This window comes from Lagopus muta, chromosome 11 (assembly GCF_023343835.1).
Source record: "Lagopus muta isolate bLagMut1 chromosome 11, bLagMut1 primary, whole genome shotgun sequence".
Lineage (NCBI taxonomy): Eukaryota > Metazoa > Chordata > Aves > Galliformes > Phasianidae > Lagopus > Lagopus muta.
This window is the reverse complement of record NC_064443.1, coordinates 952544-971336: the sequence shown is the minus strand read 5'-3', so window position 1 is coordinate 971336 and position 18793 is coordinate 952544. Positions and strand designations below refer to the sequence as shown.

Sequence of the window (18793 nt, the reverse complement as noted above, 5' to 3'; positions counted from 1 at the left end):
TGAGCGACAACCCTGTCAACCACTCAGAGAACGCGAGGTGCGGCCGGGGCGGGGCCGCCGGAGCCGAGCGGCCGCTCCCTCGTCCAATCGCTGCGGGCGCTTCGCCCTCCCGTTTCCCGGCGCCAGCATGGCGCTGACGGCCGAAAGCGACTCGCGGCTCTTCCGTTCGCTGCGCGCCGCCGCCGGCGCGGCCGCGCACGCCGCGGCGCTGGGGCTGCCCGCCGGGGTGGCCGTGCTGGCGCGGCCCGGCTCCAGTGAGTGCGGGGCGGCGGGGCCGGGCGGGCGGGCGGGCGGTAGCGCGGTAGCGCTGACGGGCGCTTCCCTTGCAGGCCTGTTCTCCTGGCACCCGCTGCTGATGGCGCTGGCGGTGAGTCCCGGGCCGCGGGGCGGGGGCCGGGCCCGGGGGCTTCGCCGACCCTCTCGCTCCGCCCGCAGGTGTCGCTGCTGATGACCGAGGCGCTGCTCGTGTTCTCGCCGGAGGCCTCGCCGCTGCGCGGGCTGTCCCGCAAGGCCAAGGCGCGGGCACACTGGGCGCTGCAGGCGCTGGCGGTGCTGTGCGCGGCGCTGGGGCTGGGGCTGGTGGCCTACAACAAGCACCTGCACGGCACCGGGCACCTGCGCACCTGGCACGGCCGCACCGGGCTGCTGACCGTGCTGTACTTTGCCGCGCAGAGCCTCGGAGGGCTGCTGCTGCTCTACCCCAAGCTGGCGGGCTGCTGGCCGCCGGGCAAGCTGCGGCTGTACCACGCCACAGCCGGGCTGGTGGGGTACCTGCTGGGCTGTGCCAGCCTGATGCTGGGCATGTGCTCACTGTGGTTCACTGCTGCCGCCCGAGGGGCCGCCTGGTACCTGGCCATGCTGTGTCCCGTGCTCACCAGCCTGGTGGTGATGAACCAGGTGAGCAACGCCTACCTGTACCGCAAGCGGAGCCAGCACTGAGTGCTCCGGCCCGGATGCTCTGCAGCTCCTTCATCCCAGATGGACCGTGGTGGCTGTGGGGTGCATCGCAGCTCCAGTGACACCGCCGGTCCCCAGCACAGGGAGTGGGAGAGCTGGGGAGTCCTGCTCCATCCTCCTTCCTTTCCATCCACGCACAAATCCCTGTGCCACGGGGCTAATGGTGGCAAGGTTACGGCCTGTCGGGCACCAGGGGGTGTTTTGCAGCCTGCAGGGGCCTGGTTCATCCCTCTGAGGAGTGCAGAGAACGGTACGAGCACAGGAGAATTCTCAGCAAACGCCTGTGTGGGTACCCATCCTCAACAGAGTGGAAGGAGCAGGCTTCGTGGAGCAGTGACCCTGGAAAGAATCACAGCTCCTCTCCTCCTGCAGCAGCTGCCTCTCCAGCCCCAGTGGAGTGGGGCTCGATGGATTGTGCTGCGGTGGCCCCAGGGCTGCTCCCTGTCATGCTCCTGGCAGGGCCAGAGAGCTGGGAGCAGCACCCAAGCTGGGAAAGTCCTCTGTATCCAGAGCTTTTATTCAATAAAGATTCAGGCAGCTACAGCACAGCACAGCCTCCTTACTGCCCTGGGGGCTTTTGGCCCCACATAGGGAAAGGGACGCCTTGGAGCCACAAGGAAGCGGTTGAAAATAGCACTGACCATAGGCAGGTGCTTGGTTCAGACCCTTGGCCCCCATGAGCCTTCACAGCACCCCAGCATTGAGCAGCTCCTGGTTTGGGGAGAATATCCCCCCCACACGCAGTTCCATACCCCCTGTGCAGTGCAGGGACTTGACAAGCACTCTTTTAAAGAACTGTTTATTGATAACGAAATGTCTGTGTTTTTCCTAGTTGACAAAACCTTCCCGTGTGGTCCTTTAAAAAAATAAATTCATAACACCACCATGGGCTGCCTCCCAGAGCCCAGGGTAAAGAGCTCCAGGAGCAGCCTCTCCCTCACAAGGACAGCCCAGCCACACAGAGGGAGCAGAAGAGGAGGGGGATCCAGTTTCTACCCACAGGACAGAAGCCTGGTGTCAGGGGAAGCAGCGAGTGCCCCGCTGTAAAAACTAATTCCAGCTTCTAGGATAATCTGACAAACGGATTAGTCGTGCAGCAGCCAAGGACACTGGCTCCTCCTGGGGAGTCACTGCAGCAGGAGAGGAAAGAGGAGAGAACCAACAGAACAAAGCCATGGGAGTCAGGGCTGATCCCCGTTCTACGTGCCTGTGACAGAGCCAAAAAACAGGCACCAGCCCTGTGTGGGAGCTCTGTCTACCTCCTGCAGGGTGGAGGGAGGGTGGAAACAGGCAGGGGATTTGGAAAAGAGACCCACGAGCCTTCTCATTTCCTAGAGTAAGAACAAAACTAACTCAATAAAGGAGAAAATTAAGTTCTGAGTGCAGAGGAGAAGCAAGAGAGCATGGTGCTTGCTGACTGTGCTCCCAGGGCATCGTGAGGTTCCTTCGTGGCTGAGTGCAGAGGCCTTTGGGAATGGAGCTGAGCAGTATGGATCGGTTCCAAGTCTCCCTCTGGAACAAAGCCCCCAGCACAGACATCCACCTCCTCATGAGAAGCCCCAGCCACTCCAGCAGGCAGCGAGAAGCAGAGCCCCGCGGCTCTGAGGTAGCCCCTGCCCCTGGGTCAGCAGCGTCCCCGCAGGCAGCGTCCCGTGTGGGCACCTGCAGCTCTCCCGCAGAGCCAGGGTGGGGAGAAGGGGGCAATGCAGCTGCAGCTCATGGCTGGGATGGGGCATCCTCAAAGGTGATCAGGCTGCTCTCATGGCCAGCTGCCTTCCCAGCCACGCTGGCCTCAGGGAGCAGCGGGCCTTCACTCCTCACCACCACCTCCTCCTCCTCGTCCTCCATGCTGGGCCAGGCTGTCTGGTCTTCCACGCGCTTCAGCCGCTCGTTCAGCGCCTTCAAGGCCAGCTGCCTGCAGAGCAAAGGTGGGTGAAGGCTGGTGTGAGGGGACTTTGAAATGCGTTACCGCTTTGCCCTGCTCCTCTTGCCCCACATGCAGCTGGAACCAGTCATGCTGCGGTTCTGACCAGCACCAAGGATCCCTGCCATGCCCATGCTGACTGAGCAGGTGCTGTACTGAAGACAATGAAGCCAAACAGAGCCACCTCTGCTCTGAGATGCACAGTTCCCTTCCCATGCAGTGCATTTGGCTGCTGTTGGCTCACATGGGAACCACTCTAAGAACTGTACAGGAACAGTGAGCTGGTGCCTTGCCCCATGACCGAAGCACGGTTGCACATGAAGGGAGGGCTCGGTCACGGTGCTGATCAGCTCTCACTATGCCAGGTGACAGCACAGCCACGGGAACCATGTCTCCCCTCCCTGACCCCTCTCCAGGCCTCCCACTCATCCCCAGTACTTTGGCTCTACCCTGGAAAGCGAGGGTGGTGTCCTCCTGCCCCAGCTGCACTCCCAGCACTTCACCAGCGAGTGGGCAATGGCAATGGACAAGTGCCAGCTGCTGAGCCCCCCGAGAAGGCTCCCTTCAGAGCCCCGAGACTCCAACCCCCACATTAAGAGCTCCACCGGCCAACGTACACCGGGCAGAGCGGGGTGAGTGGTACCTTCTCCTCTCGGCATCCTGCGGGTCCGTTCCCGGGAGGCTGATGGTGATGGAGGACGGGGCGCCCACATCATAGCGCTTCACCGTCTTCCGGCAGAGCCGCACCTTCACCAGAAGTGTGTGCACCAGGTTGGCCGCCAGCCCCACCGCGGGCTGCAGGATCTCAGGGAAGAATGTGGCAAAGGCGAAGTGGTCGGACATGTCTCCGCGGCCCCTACTGTGCCGCTGGTAGAAGCGGAGATAGACCCAGCTGGAGAGCAGCCCAAAGCCGTAGGAGGCCAGTGCAGGGCTCTCGATGAGGGTGGCGAGCCGCAGCGCGGCCAGCAGCAGGAGCAGCAGCATGGGCACGGCCTTCATTCGCACCTGGGGCACCCTCAGCACGGTGCTGTCGCCCATGGTCTGCTTGAGGGCCACCAGCACGCCGGCCAGGAAGCCGAGCCCGCCGTGGATGTGCACGTCGAACAGGTAGGCCACGTGGAAGGTGGCGGCGTAGGTGAGGAAGTAGGCGGCGGCCCCCAGCAGCCCCACGGAGGCGTTGACCACGGCGAAGAAGACGAGCAGCTCCAGGGCCCCCCAGCGCGGCTCCAGCAGCCGCCCGGCCGCCACCACCGCGCCCAGGCTGAGCGCCACTCCGGCCGCCCGCCGCTCCACCAGCCCGTGCGTCAGCAGCGTCCATAGCCAGCAGCGGGGCAGGAACAGGAAGCCGGGCGTCACCGCCAGCCCGTAGGCCGTGTCCACCGCGAAGGACAGCGCGTACAGCAGCAGCACGGTGCCGCTCACCGCCTTCACCACCACGCTGGTGCCGCCCAGCGCCGCCACGCAGTGCTGCCGGGCCACCGGCAGGTACCGCCGCATCTTCGGGCCCGGCCCGCCGCGGGGAGGAGGCCGACGGGGCCCCGAGCTCCGGGCCTACCCCCGGAGGGGCGGGGCCGGGCCCCCTCGCGGCTCCCCCCGCCGGACCCTGCCCCCGCCCGCGCTCGCCGGCCCCGACCCCCGCGCCGCACGTCCCCTCTCGGGCCGCGCCGCTAGGCCAGGCCGGGCGCGGACAAACAGCGCTGCGCGCATGCGCCGCGGAGGGGCGGGGCCTGCGCGCGAGCGGCGTGGACGGAGCGGAGGGGCGGGGCCTGCAGCTGGGGGGCGGGGCCAATGAGGGCGGGGGCGGGGCCAGGGAGGGGAGGGGCAGCCCCGCCCCGCGCGGCGTCTGCCGTGAGCGGGGACACGTGGGGGGCGTAGGGACGGGCACGTGGGCGCCGGCATGGGAGTCACGGACGTGAGGGACGCTGGCGCGGTGAGGACGTGGAAATGGGGGGCACAGACAATGGGGGCACAGTTATCGGGGGCAGAATGTGGGGACTACGGACATGGGGCACGGATACAGGGGACACGGACACGAGGGGGCGGACATAGGAGACACGGACATGAGAGGGACAGACACAGACAGCGGGCTCAGTCACGGAGGGGCCGCAGACGTCGGGATGCTGACAAGGAGAGGCTGTGGGCGCTGAGGGCACGGATGCTGTGGGACAGGGGTTGGGGGTTGTAGGGTTGGTGGTTCAGGGGGCAGATCTGGGAGATGTGGGTGTGAGGGCACAGTGTGAGCCAGGGACGCTCAGTGGGCATTGGTGGGAGCCACACAGGGGACGCAGACACACAGGGGCATTGTGGGGGTAAGTAGCATGGGACAGTCACAAGGCACTCGGGAACATGGACATGGGGACACGTTCATCAGGGGACACAGGGGATAAAGGGACGCAGGGACAGGGCAGCCCGGGGCTGGGGATGTGGGCTGCATGGGCCCACCCATGTCTTGCCCGTGTCCCCTGGCACAGCCCAGCCAAAGGGAGCAAGCCAACATCCTTCCCCTCTCCCCCACCCCACATCCCCTGGGAAATGATGCAGCCACCACCTGTGAAGTGAAAATATGAACATTATTTAATAACTGAGTCTCTGTAATAAACCATTTGAAAATATTTTACAAGGAGTCACACGCACAATATCTTACAAATTGTCGTTTTGTTGGTTTTTGAAGTTTTCCAACTCTTCTGTACAAAAAGAAATGAACAAATGAAAAATAAATTAAATTAAACCAATTAAAAACCCAAAGCCTTTGAATGAGCAGAGAGAAGCTTTCGGGGTGGGAAGGGGCGGACACGGCGCTGGTGGGGCAGGGGGCCGGGGCTGCGCCGTCCCTTCGTCGTTGGTTTTAACTTAAAATAGACTATATATGTATATATTTATAGTTCTGTATAGTGGCGGTTTCTCGCGGAGCACCTAACTAGACTACAGCAGTACACACACTCCTGGTAACACAGAGCCATCTGTTCAAACACGGTTCCCAGAGACAGTAACCAAACACACACTGACTGAGAAAGCTACAAGCAGAATGACCATTAATTAACCCCAGCGCTTATCAGCACCTCCCCAGCCCCTCCGGCTGGCCTGCTGCCCGCTCCTGTCCCCCCAAACACTGGTGGGGCCGGGGCTGGGGACAGCCAGCGAGGAGCTGACAGCACCTGGCACTTGGCACGGCCCTGCTGGGGACACAGGGCTGGGGACAGGTGGCACGTCCCGTCAGGAGACACACGGTGTGTCCCGTTTGGGGACAGGCAGCACGTCCTGTCTGGGGACATATGGCACATCCTGTCTGGGGACAAGTGGCATGTCCTCTCTGGGGACACACCGTGCATCCTATCTGGGGACACTCAGTGCTTCCCACTTGGGGACACACGGTGCATCCCATTTGAGGACACACTGCATGTCCCATTTGGAGATGCTCAGTGCATCCTGTTTGGGGACACAAAACACGTCCTCTCTGGGGACACACAGTGCATCCCATCTGAGGACACATGGCATTTCCCATATGGGGACACTCACTGCTTCCCGTGTGGGGGCACATGGTGCATCCCATTTGGGGACACATGGCATGTCCCATTTGGGGACACTCAGAGTGTCCCATGTGGGGACACATGTCCTGCCCTGTCCCGCTGGCTGGTGCGCGGTTTCTTTTGCAGGGCAGGACAGAGGGGCCAAGCAGAGCTGGGGCAGGCAGATGGGAAAGGTTTCACAGTGATCTGCAGAACAGAAAAGAAAAAAAAATACGATTTTTGTCTTTTTTTTTTTTTTTTTCCCTCCTTTTCACCCCAATATCTGTGCCCAAGACACACGCATGAGAGCGGATGAGCTGAGGGTGGGGACCATGGGCTTGGTCCTGTCCTGGTGAAGGCGACACCTGGCTCCCCGCACCGAGCCCCGTGCCGCAGGGACACTGCAACCACTGTCCTCCTGCACCCTGGGGGCCGGCATCCCCGTGACCATACTGAGCAGGACAGGCAGGCCAACTTCTCTTCCCTTTTTTTTTTTTTTTGTGTGTAATTTTTTTCCCCTTTTAGCCCACGTGTCTTTGTCACTGACAACACGCACCATCGTTCTCCAGGCTGAACTAGATGTAGAAAGATCTGGTTTAAAATCTTGAGGCTAAAAAAATAGGCGAGGGGGGGGGGGGGGGCTGCAGCGGTGGGGGGCAGACAGGGGGGGCTTTTGGAGTCCAAGTGGCCGGGGGGGGGGCGGACGCCGTCCCGGCTGGGGGGGCCCCTGCCCACACCCCAGCTCTTCTTTGGATGTGGCCGTGGGGAGCGCGGCCCCGAGGCCGTGGGGCTGTGGGGGGGTTGCTCCCATCCCACCGGGCCTTGGAAAGGGAATGGAGATGGAGGCTGAGAGAACAGGAGGGCGGCGGGCGTGGGTTAAAGGCAGGCGGCCGGGGGCAGCGGGTGCCGGCTGGTGCTGGCGTAGAGGAGCAGCAACTGCAGGGAGAGCAGGACCCCGAGGGAGGGGGTGAAGGATGCCCCTCGGCCGCAGTCTGAGGTATCTTCCTGGGGGGGCAAAGGGAGAGCAGACATGGGGCACTCAGAGCCAACAGCACGCCGCAGGGGGATATGGTGTGACCCGCCCCTGTGCCCCCACATAACGATGATCCCCTGGGTCCCCCATGGTGATGCCCCCTCCCTTAGGCACCCTATGGCTCCCGATCCCCCAGAGGGAAATCTCATGGCTCTGATCTTCCCCAGAGAGGCCCCCAAAGCTCTGTCCCCACCCTTCCCAGGAGGGCACCCCAAGGCTTTGCCCCCCTCCAGGGGGATTCCCCCCCTCTGATCCCTTTCAGCCCCTCCCCCAGCTCCGTGCCCCCTCAGCCCCTCACGTACTGTTGCATTGTAGTCAAAGCAGATGTGGGGGCCTTTCCGGTAGCGGGGCCTGTCCACCAGCTCACACTGGTTCGGGTCTCTCGGGGGAGCTTAGTGGGTCAAGGAAACGACGGGGACCAGTGTGGCAGGGGAACACGGCGCACCTCAAGGTCCTCATGGTGCCCCATGGCCATGAGGCAGCTCCCCCTGCCCTGCCCTCCCCTTGCCCCGTTGTCCCTGTGCCACCTGCAGGGATGGCACCGTGTCTCCAAAGGATACCCCTGACCTCAGCCTGCAGCAGCTTGACGGACTCGCATTGGCTGCACAGGGGCTTGTCGGCCACCACGAAGAGCAGGTTGGTGTTGGCCAGCCTCTGCGCATGGAACAGCCTGGAGGACGCACGGGTGGCGTTGGCCTTGTGTCACCATCCCCCCCTGAAGCCCACAGGGACACCGCCAGGATGTAGGGGACAGACCCACCTGGAGCAGTTCCCGCAGTCGATGATGGCGTTGTAAGTGGCGTTGACGGTGCTGAAGTAGTACTGCGTCTGCTTCATGATGCAACTCGTCTCCCTCGCCTCCATGCCTTCTGCCATGACGTCCTCTGCATTGACACAGTGTCCCGTGGCTGTGGGTGTCCAGTGAGGGGACATCACCCGTCCACCCACCCCTGGGACCAAGGTGGCTCTCACCTGTCTGGAACCAGCTGCTGTAGGTGAGGCTGTAGAGGAACTGCTGGAAGAGGGACCTGGAGATGGGAATGTGGCTGTGTGAGCTGTGCGTCCCTGAGAACACACTGGTGTCACCCAGTGGTGCCCCAGACAAGGGATGAGGCACAGATGGCGCTCACAGAATTATGGAATCATTTTGATTGGAAGCGATCCCGTAAGTCATCAAGTCCAACTGTTGGCACAGCTCTGCCAAATTCACAGCTAAGCCAACACATGTCCCCAAACACCACATCCACATCTCTTTGATGCCTCCAGGGCGCTGATGCCAACCACCTCCCTGGACAGCCTGTCCCAGGGCTTCACAACCCTTTCTGTAAAGACATTTTTCCTGATATCCAAACTAAACTTCCCCTGGCACAGCTCCAGGCCATCCCCTCTCATCCTACACCCGTTGCTTGGCAGAAGAGATCAACTCCATCTTGTCACAGCCTCCTTTGAAGTCATTGCAGAGGGTGATGAGGTCTTCTTGAGCCTCCTCCTCCCCATGCTAAACAATCCCAGTTCCCCCAGACTCTCCCCACTTAGATTTGTTCTCTAGGCACTTCCCCAGCTTCGTTGCTTTCCCTTGGACACCCTCCGGCACCCCAACATCCTTCTTGCCACGCAGGGCCCAGCACTCACCAGGCTGCCGCCGAGGTCCACCAGGCCAGGTTCAGCAGGTCGGCCACGGTGGGCTGCGGGAAGAGGGGTGGTAAGGTGGTGGGACCCATGAACGATGCCAGCACAGCCATGGGTCGAAGGGCACTCACCACAAAGACACCACGTGGTGCAGCACCCGTGTTGCTCTGGGCCTCAGGGGCACAGACAGACTGGAAGTCATAGGACTCTTTGCGGGCATAGAAGGAGTTGTTGTAGAGGGCAGACATCAGGTTGGCGTCCACCTCGCTGAAGAACTTGCCCACCTGAAGCGGGACATTGGAACAGTCTGCATCCAGCGGCACAGAGCAGACCTTGCTTCGGGGTTTGCTGTGGCAGGGACTCAAGCGGGGGTGCATAATGTCACGTGTGACATGAATTTAGAAGCCTCAGCTCCCTGCTGCCATCAGGACTGCAGCATTCTGGGGATTGCACTGCTCACCTGGTACCAGTGATCCTCCTGGTTGGAGAGCACCAGGAAGCCACCGTCATCGATGAGGACGCAGATGAGGTCCTGGCAAAAGAGGGCAGTGTCACCCACCTGCCTTGTCCTCCGTAGGCAGGGAGTGAGGGACCGCCAGCACCACCCTCACTCCCCCCTCACCTGGGGGCTTCTTCCCCATGGGAGGGCCTGAGGCTAGGGACTAGGCACCACCCAACCCTGCTCAACACTCACCTTGTTGTTGGCCTCGCAGTCCATCTCACAGCTGCTCGAGGGGTCACACTGTCAACCAAAATGGTGGCAGGGTCAGTGGCACCGTCCTTCCCTGCTCAGGGGAGGATGTGCCCTTGCTGGGCTGGAAACTGGTGCCATGTATTGGGTGATGGGGCCGGAGCTGCAGGCCACTGGGGACATGGGCAGCAGCGCCCAGGAGTGCTCCCCAGTCATGTCCCTGGTAAGCAGAGCCCTGTCCCCATCCCCAGCCCTGTCCCCACCATACCCGCCGGGAGCCCAGCTGGTCACGGTCTGTCCGGTTGCTTGCCAGAACCTTGAACTTCTCCGCCCAGGCCTCCAGGTCCAGCTTCACCCCAACCACTTGGGGAGAGGAGCCGCAGTCAGAGGGGGGAAGGGCTCAGCCCTGGCTCTGGAGGGATGGGGACATCCCCAGCCCAGTGGTACTGTCACCCAGCCCCTGCACACCTGCTGGCTTCAGTGTCTTGCCCCCGATGCTGAGCTCCACAGCGGTGCTCACCAGGATCCCAATGGTGTTGTTCTCCAAATCCAGCCCCTGGTAGCCATCTGTGGAGGACAGGGGTGGCACGAGGTGGCACACGGAGACAGCCAGGGCACACCTGCAGTGCTTTGCAGGCACTCACCATCCCTGTAGGGTGGTTTGAATATGTAGCCCTTGTTATCCAGGCTCCTGCGGTAGAAGCTGGCATTGAAGGGCTCCGGCTCCTCCTCCCAGTCATCTGCAGCTCTGGAAGGGAGCAGACACAGCCATGGGTGCCCCTTGTCCCCAACTCTGCCATCGGATCTGCCACCACAAGGAACCAGGCATGGGCACCCCACCAGAACACTCACTTGTTTGGGAAGACACGGGTGATGCCACCATCTGTGGCTGCGAAGACAGCCAGGAGACTGTACCTGCAGGGAGAGGGGGGGATGCAGAGGCGGGGCTTCGTTGTGTCCCTGTCCCCTGTCCCAGCCCCTCAATGTCCCCCACCCCCTCTGTCCCCACATCCCCAGGGACAGCTAGAGGGAAGGGTCCTCTGCCCCTGCCTACGTGTTGAGGTCCTGGTCCTTCCAGACGCGCTCCACCAGCTGCTGTGTGATGCCTGTGTCCAGGATTAGGTTGTGCAGGAGGAAATTGTCACCTTGGGAGAGGAGCAGCATGAGGTGAGGGCCAGAACCTGTGGGGCTGCTTGTGCCCCATGACCTGCATCCCCCCCCCTGTGAGCTGACCCCGGCTACTCACACTGCTTGGAGTCTGGGGTCACCTTTTCCATGAGGGCAATAAAGTTCTCCAGGAACTCGGTGTTGTTATCTGACAAGTCGAGGTCTTTGCAATACTCTCTGGGATTTGGGTGACAAAATGTGTGGTTCACAAGGATGAAAAAGGTAAGATCAGTTTTCCCCCCATGCCAGTTGTGCTCATGTCCCCTCACCTGCTGGGCTCCAGCCAGGTGCCCACGGCCCCATGCCACCTCCTCACCCCAAACCCAGCATGGCAGTGAAGAGCGAGCTGTGCTGGGCTGTGGGCATCTCCACCACCTGTGGTACCTCTGGCTCCAACACCTCTGCAGCCACTGAGGTACCACCAATGTGCTGTTACCTCGTTGGTATAAACTGGTGCACCCCGTGCCCCGTTCTCTCCATTCTGGTGGCACTGAGTGCTGTTGCAGCCACCAAGCTACATGTCCCCATCCATACCCACTGGCAGTGGTACTTACCTTGGGCACATGCTGGGGACCCTGGTGACAGGGACGGTGATGCTGTGCCCACCCTGCTGGATACACCCTGGGTCTGGTTGCTGGGCATTACTGGGGTGAGGGCTGCCTTGGGACCCTTTCCACAGGGCCACCGTGTCCCCTCTCGGGGGAGCAACCATCTGCACAACCGCGCGGATGCACACGGGTACACGGACGGCACGCCCACAGGGAGAATATGGGATATACGGTTTCTGAAAATGATTGGTGGCACATCCTATGGGTGCCTGCTGAACAGGAGGGGGCTCGGGGAGCTGCTCCATGGCCCAGAGCGCTCACCCCACTTTTCGTCACCCAAAGCTCCACAGCTCCAGCTGCAAAAGCCGCGTCCCCCTGCTGCGTCCTGAGTCAATGCTCCCTAGCTAAGGCAGGGCAGCTTGAGGCAGAGCTGCTCCTCCCACTCTATTCTCCACCCCTATCCTGATCACACCATGGGCAGCTTCTTAGTTATAGGATTTATACATTTCTTGTTGAGATTCTGCTTTGGCTTCCATGGTTCTCAGGCCTCACTGCCCCTGCACATCGCCTGAGGACAAAGGACAGTCCTAAAGTCACCTCTGATGCTGTGCTGCAGGCACCATAGGATCGACCTGCCGAATGCAAATTGCAATGATGAAGACCCCACCAGCAGGCTGCTTGGCTGCAGCACCGGTGCACGAGCACACAGATGATCTGCCAGAGGTGTTAATGAGGAATGCTCATGGGTTGCATTCTGCAGCCACGAAGGATGGGGTGCTGGGTGCCTGCACACCCTGCCTGGTGCCCTCTGCTGACTGTGATGCAGGTGGAGGGCCACCTCTGTCTGTCCGTCCGTCTGTTCATCTCGGATTTTCAGAAACTATACCTATATATGCACGTGCATAGGCAGGGCCACGCCACGTCCATATATACCGCGCTGACCGCAAGCCCCCGGGGGGGACCTGTGCCACCATCACCGTGCGGCACGCGGGCACACAACACAGAGCGGCAGGGGAGGTAGGCAAGGCGAGGTGGGGGCAGCGGGGCCGGGGGGATGCACACCTCGGCAAGCGCACACACAGAGCTACCTGGGAGCAATGAACACATGTCCCTCCGACTCAAAGCTGTTGGGCAGCAGGTATTCAAAATCTGCAACAGAAAGGCGACGTTATCCGGTGGGGCTGCAAACGGAGATGCTGGGGGGCTCAGGAGGGAGAGAGACGGACAGAGAGAGGGCAGGGACAGAGACCGGCTGCGTTGGTAACAAGAGAGAAAGGAAAGCCGTCGTGCTGGCCGGAGGCCCCCGCGGCACGGAGTGCCCACCAACGCGCTGCCAGCATGGGGAGGATTTGGACCGAATTGGCGTCGGAGCACGGTTGGCTCGGTTGGCGGCACGCTGGGACGCGTGCACACACACGCATATATATGCGCGCGTGGATATATATGCATGTTTGGTGGCGTCTCTCTCTTATTAGGGTCATCAACAACGGGAGGAACCGCATGCTGTGCTTGTGGAGAACCGCCGAAACACTTGGTCATCGGAGAGAAAAGGAGTTTTCAGGCATCGGCATGGCCAAACCAGGCACCTTGACGAGGACAGTCCAACCCGCGGCTCGCCAGGGACAAGGGCCGAACAACGCGCTGTGGGATCCTGCTGCGGGCCCCCCCATCCCTGGGGGGCACAGCCGCAAGCCCTCGGCCACCCCGCTCCTATATGGGGGTTCCTCGCTCCCGGGGATGTCCCCTAGGGGCAGCGATGGATGCGTGTGTGGGGAGGTGACATCCCTGGTCCCCATGGTGTTCCCCCTCCCACAGCGCGTTGTGCGGCCGGGCAGTGAGGAGCGGCCAGAGGTTGGACTGTTGCTCTCCGAGGGCTGTAGGCAGGGACTGGGAACAAGCCGATGAGAGGAGGAGGAGGAGAGGAGCACAGAACGCTCGCACTGAGCCCATCCGCATTGCCATTGCAGGGGCAAGGAAGGAGGCAACTCAAGGCTGATGGGACAGGGCTGAGGGGGACACCGCTGCCCGCTGCCGCTCCCTGGCTCCCGGCCCCACTGTTCCCTCCCTGTCCTCCCACCGCGGCCATGTAGGCGCCGTATGATGTGGGTGTGCGCTTGGCAGGGACGTTGCCATGCCCCACCATGGATGACACCGGTGACAACCACCTGGCTGTGTGGGGTGACCGCCTGCAGACCCCAATGCCAGGACATCAAGCCCTGGAGTGAGAGCTGGTGCCTGGATGGGGCTGATGGCATCCCTGCAGGGCAGGGGACATGCAGCACGGTGACATCACAGCCCCAGAAAGCCCATCCCAGGGGGCAAGGGAGCGGCGGTGAGGGCACCGCTGGGGTCCCTGGGCCCCGTCCCTCCACCCCACATCCCCAGCCCTACTCTGTACAGCCCTATCCCGTTCAGGTTGAGTTGTCTTGAAGGGGGGGAAGGAAGCAGAGGAGCTGGGTTTGGGGCGGGGAGAAGAGAGCCGGAGGGGTGAGAGCAAGGAGAGGGCAGCGAGAAGAGGGTTTGGCAGAGGAGGAGAGGGATCCCGGCTAGCTACTGAAAACCTCGTTCATCAAAAACGATTTTGGATGAGACCGGGCCTGGAGCAGTATCAGGTCGGATTTTGGAGAGATGTGCAGGAAGGGAGTGGGGTCACCGTGGGAAAGCTCTCATGAACATAACAAGACATGTCGCTTCCAAGTAACAGGGGACTGGAGGAGTGGAGGAGGAGAGGACGAGGAGGAGGAGAAGGAGGTGGAGGAGAAGGAGGAAGAGGAGGAGAAGGCAGGGTCGTGGCGGTTTGCAGGTTCGGCAAACGGGCAGGGAAATGGGCAAGCAAGGAAGGTGGGAGCCGTGGAGGCAGGGCTGGGGCCGACACGGGGCGGGACGGGTGGTGAAGGTGAGTGGTCTGAGACTGAAAATACTTGCCCTTCATTTTGATGTTTGGTACTGTGTGAATCCACCATAGAGAGAAAGCAAGAAAAACAACAAACAAAAAAACAACAAACGAAAAAAAAGGGGGTTGGGTGGAAAGGGGGGAGGGGGCACAAACAATATTTTATTCAATCGCCGTTTGAATAAAAATATTGTGTATCATAATCATACCAAAAGGAAACCTCTTGCAAAAAACAACACGTAAAAGAAAAAGAAAAAAAAAAAGTAAAGAAACAAAAAGGCCACAGTGAAATAATAAAAGATGCCGAGATATCACTAGAGAAATATATATATATATTCAGTACTCCAAAGGAAAATGCGAGTCAGCAGCAAACACTTGCAACAGTCTCGGTACAGCGATGCTCGCACTGCGGGGCATGCAGAACGGCGGGCAGGGGGCGGAGGTGGGGACCCCCCTCCCGGGGTCCGGGGGCTCCTGGCGGCCACAGGGGCTGAGAGCCGGGGGTGGGAGCTGGAGGCTGCGCCGGCCCCACTGTCGGGAGAGGGTGGGGTCCAGGGGTGGGGGGGAGAGGGGGCCAGGCTAACACACAAGTACACGGATTCAACCGAAAGGAAAAAAGTCGAAACCAACCGAAAGCGAACTCATTGAAACAATAAGAATGGTTGAAAGCAAAGAACTGTAATCAAACAAAGGAAATAAATAAACAAAAAAAGACCCATGCAAACTTTCACAGGCTTGGCAAATTCCCTGTGCTGCAGTGCTATCCTGGCCCCAGCAGTGCCGGCCGCTCGGGTGCCACGTGCCAGCACCCGGCCCTGGCGCAGCTGGTCCTGCCTCGGGTGTGTGCGCTCACCTCCTCGCGCCTCTCGGGCTCGCTTTTTAGTTTGCTTTCCTCTCACAGCTATTCTCATCCCTTTTCTCATAGGGTTTGGCTTCGTTCTTTCCCCCCCGACAGCCGTATCTGGGGGGTGGGCAGGGGCAGAGGGTGTGCGGGGGGGCACGGAGGGAAGGGGCTACTTACACTTCACTTGCAGGATCTGGTCACTGAGGTTGGCCTGGATGTAGTAGGTGCTGTAGGGGGGCAGGACCAGCCCCAGGCTGCGGGGGAAGAGCAGATGGGCAGCGTAAGGCATCATGCAGCAGCCATGGGCATTGTGCAGGCATCCATGGGGCACCCAGGACAAACATGGGACACCGAGAATTCCAGGGGCACTCATAGGCATCCTGGGGCATCCATAACCATCATGGAGCACCCACTGGTATCCTGGGGCACCCAGGGCAACCATGGGGCCTTCATGGCCACCTTGGAACATCTGTGGCCATCAAGTGGCTCCCAGGGCCACTCCAGGGCGCTGAGGGCCATCGCGGGGAACCCACAGCCATGACTGGGCCAATCACAGCCATCCTGGAGCACCCAGGGACATCCTGGCGCACCTGATGCCACCTTGGTGCACCTAAGGATGTTGCTAGAGCACCCGAGATTTCCCCATTGCCCCCAGGGCCATCTCCTGGGCAGAGGCAGGTGACAAGCCAGCCCAGCCGAGGTTGAGATCAGTACTGAGGGCAGTGAGTGCCTGCCTGGGTACCTGGGAGATGTGTGCAGAAGACAAACCAACTGTCCCCAAAGAGGGGGAGCCAAAAAGAGCTGTGACCCTCAAACGAAGGGTCAGAAGATTCCCAGTGAGCGGAGAAAGGAGAAAACTCTTATATGGCCAGTGGCTCTGGGAGAATCCATGCACCTGGAGGGCTCGGCACATGAGAATGTGAGATGGGGGTGGGGAAGGAAGAGATGGGAGGTGGTCCTGGGGCTGCCGAACCCACGGGAGATGCTGTGGGAGTGTGCCAGGCTGGTGGGCTCTGGCTGCAGAGATGTAGTGGCATGCGGTGACAGCATTCACGCCCAGCGCCGAGCTGGGAGAGCGCCGTCTTCAAGGGTAGCGCTTGGCGGTCCTGGAGGTCTTTTCCAGCCCAGAGGATTCTGTGGTTCTACAGATGTGGAGGAAGCTTTGCTCTCCATCTCCAAAGCAACATGTGCAATGACCTGGAGCGCACCTCTGCCACTCCCTGTCTGTGGGACACGCTCGAGGTGGCCTCGGAGACCTCTGGAGCTCCTCGCATGTGTCCCCATGCTGGCACAGGTCCCGCTGAGGCCGCTCACCTGTAGTTGGTGCTTTTGATGGGAGCCCACGTGTAGGTCCTGAACACCTCATCGATGTATTGCTGTTGGGTGGGGAGGTGGGTCAGGGCTCTGCATGCTGACACCGCCCCATGTGCCATGCCCCCTCCCTGCAGCGTTACCTCATCCAACGACTTGATGAGTGTCTTGATGAACCTCTGCCCATCATTCCCATCAATCATGCTTCTCCGGATCTGGGGGACATGGAGAGGTGTGTGAGGGCAGTCTGGCTCCCGTGCCACCAAATATCACCCAGGGATGGTGACTGGTCCCCAGCGGCAGCCCAGTGGTGCCAGCCTACATTGCTGTGCCCCAGTCCTGCCCACCTCCTCCTTGTTCTCATCCTCCAGCTCGGCGTCCAGGAAGTCCAGCGTCACTGGCTCACGGAAATTGATGATCTGTTGGCGGAGGGGGAGGGCTTAGGAAGGGCTCAGGGCTCCTGCAGGCATTGCTGAGCACAAACATACTCATCACAGTCCCCCACCCACAGTGGGACAGAGCGGCTGCTGTCACCTGACAGGCAGCCTGTTAGCATGGAGATGGGTGGAGTGTGACATAGCTGCCAAAGAGACAAATGGGCCACTTCGTCCTCGCTCGCTGCCCAGTGATGAATTCCCACAATTAGCTCCTCTGCAGGAGCTGGCTCTCCTGGACAAATGAGCCTCTTTGCCCAAGATTCCTGGGAATTCCTATTTCTCCTGGGTCATGGCAAAATCCTACACACTGCTGTCAGGAGGGTGGTGGGAGCTTCACACATGCTATGTCTCCTGGCCACGGTGTCCCCCAGGGGCAGAGGTGAGGTCCTAGCCAGGGGCACTTCTGCTCACCTGGGGCTGCAGGTTGGGGTGCAGCAGCACGTAGCCATTCAAGTCAATGGCGAAGACGTAGCCATTGGCTCCCAGCTGTGGGGGGACATGAGGAGGGGTGAGCTGTGCCGATCCGTGGTGAACCCATGCCACCCCAGAGCCCAGCCTCTGCAGGCTCCCAGCCTCCCCCAAGGCTCATTTTTCCTCTCCAACCCCCAAAGTTCAGCTGCCCCTTTTGTGGAGCCCTGGAATGGGAAGCATGCAGGTGCAACGGAACCCAGCCATTTTCTTCTCTCCTTGACTCTGAATTTTGTATTCTGAACCACTGCCCATTGTCTCTGCAATTGGCTCTGCTCTGTGTTCCCAGGTGCAACATGCCCACCACCACAGGCTTTGCCACCCTGCTGGAGGTGCCCAGGCCATGCTCAGTACTTCAGTGTGGCACCAGGACCCTGGGGCGGGGGCAGACGGGACAAAAGCTCCCCACGCACATTGTATCGTGGTGTCAGCTTCTTGATGTCGTTCAGCGCCACATCGATCCCCATCACGCCCAGGATGAGCTGGTTCTGGAAGGCAGCACGAGGCAGCAGAATCAGTGGGTGCACCCACACCTGGGGCCAAGCCCTTCAGGCAGCACTCACGGGTGCTCACGGGAGCTGTGCTCACCCTCTGGCTCCACAGAGGGGACAGGACCCCAGGAGTGCTCCTACCTTCCTGTCACTGTTGTCCTCTGTCAGGTTGAACACAGGCAGCGTGCCCGTCACCACCAGCCCCAGCCCCTGTAGCAGCACAGAAGGTGTCACCCAGCCTTGTGGTGGCACCTGGCTGTCACACCACACCGGGGCTGTGCCAGGTGGGCATCCTTACCAGAGCATCCTGGTAGACGTTGGTCCACTGCACCTGCTTGGCACGGTTCCCAGCCAGCACCATGGGCCTGCCCAGCACATCCAGGTACTCCTGCAGGGACAGGGGCAGGGACAGTGAGACACGGGGCACAGACACCTTCTGCATGCTCCTGTCCTCTGCATGTGCAGGATGGAATCCCGAAGTGGGGCCACAGAGGTGCCAGCATGGCATCTCGCAGGGAACAGCTCTCCCCAAGGGTACATGGCGACAGCCCATACGGTGAGGGAAAGGGGCAGGGGGTACTGCACAGGACATATTCCAACAGCACATAGTGTTTTGGGGCCGGGCAGCTTTTTGGGGTGCCCCAGAGGGCAGCTTTGCCTGCTGCTGTGTATCAGCACCCCGCCTCACCTGTGTGTTGATGCGGATGGCACCAATAGAGGGGATTTCAAAGTAGTAACCTCGGAAAGGAAAGAGAGATGCAGGTAGAGAGCCAGCATTCTGCAGCATTTGTCCCGCTGCCTGCCCATGCTGCCAGCACCACTGCCGGCCCCCAGGTGCCAGGTGACCCCACATCCCAGGGGGTGCTTCCAGCCACGCGTGCCCAGCCCCTGCTC

General features: G+C 60.9%; 3 protein-coding genes across 5 annotated transcripts in view; 1 reads left to right on the top strand and 2 right to left on the bottom strand.

The window, feature by feature from the left end:
- The first annotated feature begins 125 nt into the window (after window positions 1-125).
- On the top strand, window positions 126-1646 carry LOC125698562 (transmembrane reductase CYB561D2). The gene is made up of 3 exons (XM_048957028.1): window positions 126-254; window positions 330-367; window positions 436-1646. The coding sequence occupies exons 1-3, from the start codon at window positions 128-130 to the stop codon at window positions 937-939; spliced, it is 669 nt and encodes a 222-aa protein (XP_048812985.1). The 5' UTR covers window positions 126-127; the 3' UTR covers window positions 940-1646.
- Window positions 1647-1740: 94 nt separating this feature from the next.
- Window positions 1741-4506, bottom strand: TMEM115 (transmembrane protein 115). The gene is made up of 2 exons (XM_048957022.1): window positions 3525-4506; window positions 1741-2872 (listed from the first exon to the last, which is right to left on the bottom strand). The coding sequence occupies exons 1-2, from the start codon at window positions 4376-4378 to the stop codon at window positions 2674-2676; spliced, it is 1053 nt and encodes a 350-aa protein (XP_048812979.1). The 5' UTR covers window positions 4379-4506; the 3' UTR covers window positions 1741-2673.
- Window positions 4507-5432: 926 nt separating this feature from the next.
- Window positions 5433-18793, bottom strand: part of CACNA2D2 (calcium voltage-gated channel auxiliary subunit alpha2delta 2) — a 127812-nt gene continuing 114451 nt past the window's right edge. For 2 of the 3 annotated variants that reach the window (XM_048956991.1, XM_048956992.1), the window contains exons 14-39: window positions 18588-18637; window positions 18198-18287; window positions 18041-18109; window positions 17822-17896; window positions 17352-17426; window positions 16851-16922; window positions 16647-16718; window positions 16507-16568; window positions 15370-15446; window positions 14381-14401; window positions 12544-12604; window positions 10987-11084; window positions 10795-10885; window positions 10593-10655; window positions 10385-10488; window positions 10209-10307; window positions 10009-10103; window positions 9744-9791; window positions 9510-9581; window positions 9181-9333; window positions 9053-9105; window positions 8393-8448; window positions 8181-8304; window positions 7981-8090; window positions 7723-7811; window positions 5433-7392 (exon numbers count right to left, since the gene is read on the bottom strand). In XM_048956991.1, the coding sequence (XP_048812948.1) occupies window positions 7264-7392; window positions 7723-7811; window positions 7981-8090; window positions 8181-8304; window positions 8393-8448; window positions 9053-9105; window positions 9181-9333; window positions 9510-9581; window positions 9744-9791; window positions 10009-10103; window positions 10209-10307; window positions 10385-10488; window positions 10593-10655; window positions 10795-10885; window positions 10987-11084; window positions 12544-12604; window positions 14381-14401; window positions 15370-15446; window positions 16507-16568; window positions 16647-16718; window positions 16851-16922; window positions 17352-17426; window positions 17822-17896; window positions 18041-18109; window positions 18198-18287; window positions 18588-18637 (2108 nt within the window). In that variant the 3' untranslated portion in view covers window positions 5433-7263. The remainder of the gene's footprint in view (window positions 7393-7722; window positions 7812-7980; window positions 8091-8180; window positions 8305-8392; window positions 8449-9052; window positions 9106-9180; window positions 9334-9509; window positions 9582-9743; window positions 9792-10008; window positions 10104-10208; window positions 10308-10384; window positions 10489-10592; window positions 10656-10794; window positions 10886-10986; window positions 11085-12543; window positions 12605-14380; window positions 14402-15369; window positions 15447-16506; window positions 16569-16646; window positions 16719-16850; window positions 16923-17351; window positions 17427-17821; window positions 17897-18040; window positions 18110-18197; window positions 18288-18587; window positions 18638-18793) is intronic. The other variant, XM_048956993.1, reaches the window with a different exon arrangement.